The sequence below is a fragment of the Mus caroli genome, chromosome 1, assembly GCF_900094665.2.
Source record: "Mus caroli chromosome 1, CAROLI_EIJ_v1.1, whole genome shotgun sequence".
NCBI classification, from domain to species: Eukaryota; Metazoa; Chordata; class Mammalia; order Rodentia; family Muridae; genus Mus; species Mus caroli.
In genome coordinates this window covers 6,045,605-6,052,641 of record NC_034570.1, presented here as the reverse complement: position 1 = coordinate 6,052,641, position 7,037 = coordinate 6,045,605, and the positions used below count along the sequence as shown (strand labels likewise).

The following is a 7,037-nucleotide window of genomic DNA, read 5'->3' as shown; positions in this document are numbered from 1 at the left end:
CCATGCCTGCCTGGATACTGCCATGCTCCCACCTTGATGATAATGGACTGAACCTCTGAACCTGTAAGCCAGCCCCAATTAAATGTTGTTTTTTATAAGACTTGCCTTGGTCATGGTGTCTGTTCACAGCAGTAAAACCCTAACTAAGACATAACTAATACCTTTAGAGGTCAATGGCTAAAAAAACTATTTCAACAAGTTGTAATTAACAAGCCATAATCCTAGGTTGAGGAGGCGTTTGAAGCCAGGCTGGGCCACATTGAGAGGTATCTCTAAAACCAAAACCAACAGGCAGAGAGCTGACTTCCTAAATAACCTTTGAGATTATTTTAGTAGTTAGCATGAAATAGTCCAACTGTTCAAAAGGCATATATTTAATAAAAGACTTAACAGTTTGGGAGAAAAATTAAACTTGAAAATTAGCATTTTTTCCTAACCCATATATTTGTCAGTATAAAATAACTTGGTAATTCATTCTACTTAAGTATTTTCACAAAGTTGTATACCTTTTTCTCACACAAAAATAACTCATTTGAGTAGTTACTACTATAACCATTACTAATTTAATTTAAAATAACAACAGAAATTAGATGTCGATCATTAATCTTTTGTTAATTTTATGTGATCCAAGAAACATCAAAAATCTAAAATTTGTTCTTAAAAATACAATATTGCACTTTAATTTTTGGCAATTTAATTAAGGGATATTAGAATAAAAATCATGTATGTACAATTTTTGTCTTGATTTATAATCAACAAGTATTAAAGTAGAGCGGATAGAGTACCCTGGATCAAATTATAGTACAGTGCAGACGTAACATCTCACCTGTGAGGGAGGTCCAGTGTACTGCATGCATTCAAAGACTACCTGTCAAACTGAAGCACAGTCTATTCCCATTCTGCTGAACATAATTAAGCCAAAAGGTATGGATGAGAAATACTTCTCATTTGTCAAGGTAACACGTACAATGGAAGTTTGTTTTTAGTGCAGCTAAGCTCATGATAGTTAAGTGTCCCCTAAAGGACCCGGGAAACTGTCCTCCAGGAACTGTAGTCGCAAGAAGCACCCTTTCAAAACAGATTCTCTGTGCCTAACACATTTTACCATTATGAACACAGGAGTTAACTGACACGTAATTTCACAGTTTTCTGAACTATTTCTAAGACACATAAACACACCAAGAGACATGTATGTACTTCCGAGAAAAGGAGAACTCTTATTAGCATTCATAAGGCCTTGTGCATGTCTGATCCCTGGCACTACAAAATGAGTAATACTGAATATGTCACTGCTAACTTATTGTTACCTTCTGTTAGAATGTGTAGGTGACACACATTCACACCAACCCAGACTTGCCATTTTATTATTTAATTCACAACTAGGTAAACATTATAGAAGGCTACTTTTTTCTGTCATTTTAAAAACACGATCAATTAGGAAGGCAGTTTTGAAATCGCTATTTGCAAAAACAGACACCAAGGTTTAGACCTGCTCAACAATACACTAACCCTTCAAAGAGTCAAAAGGAACATAAATAGAAAACATTTGTAATATAAATATGTGACAGAGCCATTATGGTGGGCACCACCTTAAAAAACATCTGGTAGCATTTTATTACACTTCTCAGTTCGTTGGGAATTCTAAAAAATTCTGGCCATTAAATATTTTCTTTTCCTCTAGAGAAAAAAATGGTGCATGGATGGGGACTGAGCATTTCAAAGCAAATGTCTGCCTTTTCCTTGTATTCTGGGTCTGCAAGTGAGTGGCTGCAGACGCCCACTAGCAGCCAGTGTGCTTCATCTGCCCTTGCATTTCAATCCTACTAAGCAAATAGTGAATTATCATGGGAAGATAGGGTTTCATCATAAACCATCCTTGTACCATTTGCATAGTTCTGCTATGATAAAAAAGTCATAGAATTATAAAGATATTAATACATCTTATTTTAACTGTAACAGACGATTAAAAGTCTACCTTGGATGTGTTAGTGTAAACTTAACAGGGAAAAAAAAACAGTCAATAGCAAAAAGTTATTTTTAAAAATAGGTTAATGCTAAGAATAATAGCTTCAAATTTTTGTTTAAAAATAAGCTTAATAAACAAGAATACAAATTTCAGTTCAAAACTTAGCTCTTTGAAATGCCCTATTTCTTACATACAGCAGAAAATACGTATTTCTTAGTTTTCACTGTTACATATAAAAATGAGGCACTGTTATACATAGTTGAATATATTCACACAAATAGGTGTTTCCATTTCTTCTGCAAGCTAGAGGTTGTTCATTGGTTTCTGAATGTCAAAGTGTTCACAAAAATAAGTCTTCTGAAGGAGGGGCGTAGGAAAAACCAACAAACGCATCATCTGCCTCCAGAACACTGGCATTCACTATAGAATAGTCAGAGGACACACACACAGAATAGGGAACCGTTTCTTCAGTGAAGACGGCATCAAAGTTCCTGATATCATCTGGTCCAGCCTAAAACATCAAAAGCACAAAATCATTCACCTTAGCTTTCCTTTCATTAACTCAGTTCATTATTCATTTTTCATTAATGTAGTTCATCAAAGTGTCTTTATGACTTTGCATATTTCCCCTGGCAAGTTTAGATTTCCCCTACGTTATTATTCTGTTCCTCCTGTGCCACCTTTATTATCATGGTGAGATTTGTTTTTTTACTGCTAAGTAGGAAGAATAGTGATGGTAAGGGAAAGGAAGACCAGCATAGTAGAGTTGCATATGCATATACATATGCATATATATACATACCTTCTCCTCTATACATCACCATCCCTATGTGCAAAAGCAAGGCTTAGGGAGAGAGAGCTCCAGGAAAGTATTTTACTTTGAGCCTGACTGTTCACTTCCTCAAGTTTAGATGGGTAAAGCTTTCTTATGGAGCAGTGGGGGCTGTTTTAGGTAAAGCCATGATCTTTGCCCTAAGAGGCAGTCATGAAGCACTTGGTGAGGACATCCTTCGCTGTAAAGCCTGAGGGCAGCTGCTGAGAAAGGAGGAGTAAAGCTCACCTCTCAAGTGTCTCATTCAACGTGGCGCTGAACCTTTTCCCACAGATAGGAACTGTGATATCAACGCCAGTGGTCTGACTGTAAACACCATGCTAAACCTCCAGGCTCTACAGGGAAGCAAAACCCTGTACACTCCAGGAACAGAAGCTTAACTGATTTACACAGATAGGGACTCAGGGCAGAGAAAATAACCCCAGGATATCAGTTAGCCCTGTAAATCTACAAATTAATCAGAAAACAGGGCACGGACATGAAATGCTCTCCATATTAGAAAATCTCCCTCGGAGTACAAAGTGCTCTAGGAATTATTGCACTAAAGATTTTAGAATGAAAAGGAATTTAAGATGAATTTAAAGGTGCGGAAGAGATGGTTCAGTGATTAAGGGCTGCTGGTAGTCCCAGCTCAGCTCTTTCCCATCCATTCCTTCAGCCTTCTCCTCTAGCCCATGGCCATTCCTTTGTATCAGCAAAAACACATGGAACCCTGTGGCCACACTGAACTGGGAGTCATGTAGGTGAGTTTCACTTTCCTGACTTCCACTGTACTCTTTCGGTATTTACTCTTAGTTCCGTACCAGCCTGCAGGAGTCCCTTTTGCCACACCACACCCATTCCCTGAGGACTCCACCTTTTGGTACAGACCCTGCTTGGCTCTTTCTTGTAACCCTCTCTGCTGTTCCTCTAAGCCTACTTCCATTCCTCTCTGCCATCCTCTGTCTAGCAAAGGCAATCTCTGCCGGCAACCCCACAGCAACCACACCTGCTCAGGATCCAGAGAAAGCAACTGCAACCATAGAACAGAACCCTTACCCAACAAAGACAAGAACAGATAATGACACCGGAAACACAGCAAACACTGAACTCCAGATGCCTACACCCCACACAAAAATAAAAACACGAACAGCCAGGACAAAGTGCCTCTACCAGAATCCAGTAACCCTATCACAGTAGGCCCCGCCCGAGAAATGCAATTAGCTGAAGCACAAGACACAGACGTCAAAATGGCAAGGACCTTAAGATATGAATTTGTATCTATTTTCATCCTTTTACACACTGACTGCCAGTTAGACCAGCACCATTTACTGAAGATGCTTTCTTTTTTCCATTGTATATTTTTGGCTTCTTTGTCAAAGACCAAGTGTCCGTAAGTGTGTGGGTTTATTTCTGGGTCTTCCATCCTATCCCATTCAACATGTCTGCCTCTGTACCAAAACTACGCACCTAAACCTCGAGAGACTTGAGGCCTAGAAGGGGGAGGCCTGGCAGGGTAGGCGCCGGGGACATCCTCTTGGAGACAGGGGAGGAGGAGAGGAATGGAATGAGGAACTGTTGGAGGGCAGACCAGGAGGGGGATAACACCTGGACTACAAAAAAAGTAATAAAAATAAAAGTCTTAAAAAGGTATGAATTATCAAATGAATGGTATATGAGATTATGAATAAATCCCTTAATAAAGTCTGTAAAACTATAGTTGAATGAAATAATGAAAACATCTCAAGACATGAAAGTATAATTTAACAAAGAGAATCACTGAAGTGATTAAACTGAATAAAACTATATATAAAATTTAGGAAGTCAAACAAAACTTACCTCAGAGGTTAAGTCCTACCAACTGTTGTGTAATGGTTTACTCCCAGATTGAAATACCATACAGGAAAACCTCTTGAGCAGAAAGGTAACAAATAGCTTCAGGTAGTACCTGAAGCTAATCAAATTAGCTAGCTCCCATCCCCACCCCAGAGTAAAGAAGCCAAGCTGCAAAGAAGATTGTGAGACTAGAGAAACTGCCTGGAAGAAGGAGAAACCAGTCCCCAGGTCGGAAGAGGTTTAACCAACTGAGTCACTGAAAGGGACCCCGCCAACCTGTGAAGTGAATGCAGGCTGTACAGTGTAGTGTGCTCCAGGTTCCCAGATTCTGTGAGATGTCACCTGTGCTGGGGTGGCCTTTGGTGATGTAGCTATCTGAGTAATTTCTGCTCCCATAAGTATCCTTTGCCCATATTCCTTTAAGTAACCCCAATAAAACGTATTGATTCACCAAGCTGGCCTTTGGTGGCATTTGTTCTTTGGTCTGTCACAGGCTTCCTGTCTGGAGTGAGTGTGTTACTGGTCTCCCCCTAGAAAGCCCTGTCACACCACATTAACGTAGTACAAAACATGTAGAATCTCGGGAGTTGAAGATAAGGTAGGAAAAAAAGGGATAGCTCAAAGAAATGCCAAACCTAAAAAAATCCAGCCAGAAAACATGCAGGAAACCAAGACCAAATCTACAAATTGAGGAGCAGAATAAACCGAGATCAAACACAGAAAATGTTCTTAACAAAATCATAGATGATGATTTCCTTGATGTAAAGAAGGAGGTGCCAAGCTGGGTGGTGAAAAGCATTCCTTTAATCCCAGTACTCAGGAAAGTGAATCTCTGAGTTCAAGGCCAGCCTGGTCTACAGAGTGAGTTCCAGGGCTACATAGAGAAACCCTGTCTTTACAAACTAACTAAACTAACCAATCAACTAAACAAATGATTCCAGTTAAAGAAGTAGGTGTCAAGAAATTGAGACTATATCGTACCTAAGACTTGAGACTAGATAGTGCCTAAAAACTAGAGGCTATGTAGTGCCTAAGAACTCAATAGTGCCTAAGAACTTGAGAATAGATAGTGCCTAAGAACTAGAGGCTATGTAGTGCCTAAGAACTCAATAGTACCTAAGAACTCCAGGCTTTATTGTATCTAAGAACTAGAGATGACTATGTAGTACCTAAGAATTTGAGACTATATAGAGGAAAATCTAATACTATTATTCTGCTAAAGGAATACAGCAATAAAATGAGTCCTAATGTCATACTACTATATCATAGATCAGTACCTTTTTTATCCATCATTAGAGAACCTTCTTCTTGCAGTAGACTGGAACTAACAAAGAAACCCACAACTGGATAATGTGCAGAGTGAGAGACTTTGGAGCACTCAGTCCTAAATGAGATATCTTCATCAAAGCCTCCCTATGAAGGCACAGCGACATATGTGGGAAAGGAGGCAGAAAGATCTAAAGGGTCAGAGGTCACGGATGAGTATAAAGAAACAGTGTCTTCTAGACACAACAGGACTGATACACATGCAAAAAGCATACACAAGTTCAAGCCAGATAAAGCCAGTGAGGGGGAAATGGACATGGGTTCCCACCCCTAACCAAGAAGCTATCTGCATTTGATACCCACTAGCAAAGGGAAAAAAATCAGTTTCCTCCGGTGGAATCTCTGTCTCTCTGGTTATATTAACCACCCATCAGGAAGGCACCACACCCAGGAGTAGATGCCCAACACAAAATGAATTAATTCAATGGTGTTTTGTAGGCTTCCTGTCTCCTTTTCCTTTAGATTTTCTTTCTTTCTTTCTTTTTTTTTTTTTTTGTCTTGTTGGTCTTTGGTTTCTTTTGATTTCCATTTGTTCCATTGTGTATGTGTACTTTGCTTTTTTGTTTTGTTTTTGTGGCTTCTCTTTTTTCTTTTTCTTTTTTAAGATTTATTTATTATTATACATAAGTACACTGTAGCTGTCTTCAGATGCACCAGAAGAGGGCGTGAGATCTCATTACGGGTAGTTGTGAGCCTCAATATTGGTTGCTGGGATTTGAACTCAGGACCTTCGGAAGAGCAGTCAGTCCTCTTACCCACTGAGCCATCTCACCAGCCCCTTCTTTTTCATTTTTGTTTTTTGACACAGGGTTTCTCTGTGTAGCCCTGCCTGTTTGGGAACTTTCTCTGTAGAACATGCTGGCCTCAAACTCAGTCTCCTGAGTGCTGGAATTAAAGGTATGTATCACTATGCCCAACTGATTGTGTACTGTTAGGCAAAAGAACATAAAGTTGGGTGGATAGTAAGCGAGGAAGCGGGTAGGATCTGAGAGAAACTGGGGGAGGAAAAAAAATGATCAAAATCTATCTTTAAAAAAATTTTTTTAAAACATTTTATTATTATTATTATTATTTGGTTTTTTGAGACAGGGTTTCTCT

At 39.2% G+C, this 7,037-nt stretch overlaps 1 protein-coding gene across 5 annotated transcripts in view; it reads right to left on the bottom strand.

Annotated features, from left to right (window-relative positions):
* Positions 1-1,194: 1,194 nt before the first annotated feature.
* Positions 1,195-7,037, bottom strand: part of LOC110292472 (serine/threonine-protein kinase Sgk3) — a 107,203-nt gene continuing 101,360 nt past the window's right edge. For all 5 annotated transcript variants that reach the window (XM_029476239.1, XM_029476220.1, XM_021159785.2 and 2 more), the window contains one exon: positions 1,195-2,477. In XM_029476239.1, coding sequence (XP_029332099.1) covers positions 2,307-2,477 — 171 coding nt within the window. In that variant the 3' untranslated portion in view covers positions 1,195-2,306. The remainder of the gene's footprint in view (positions 2,478-7,037) is intronic.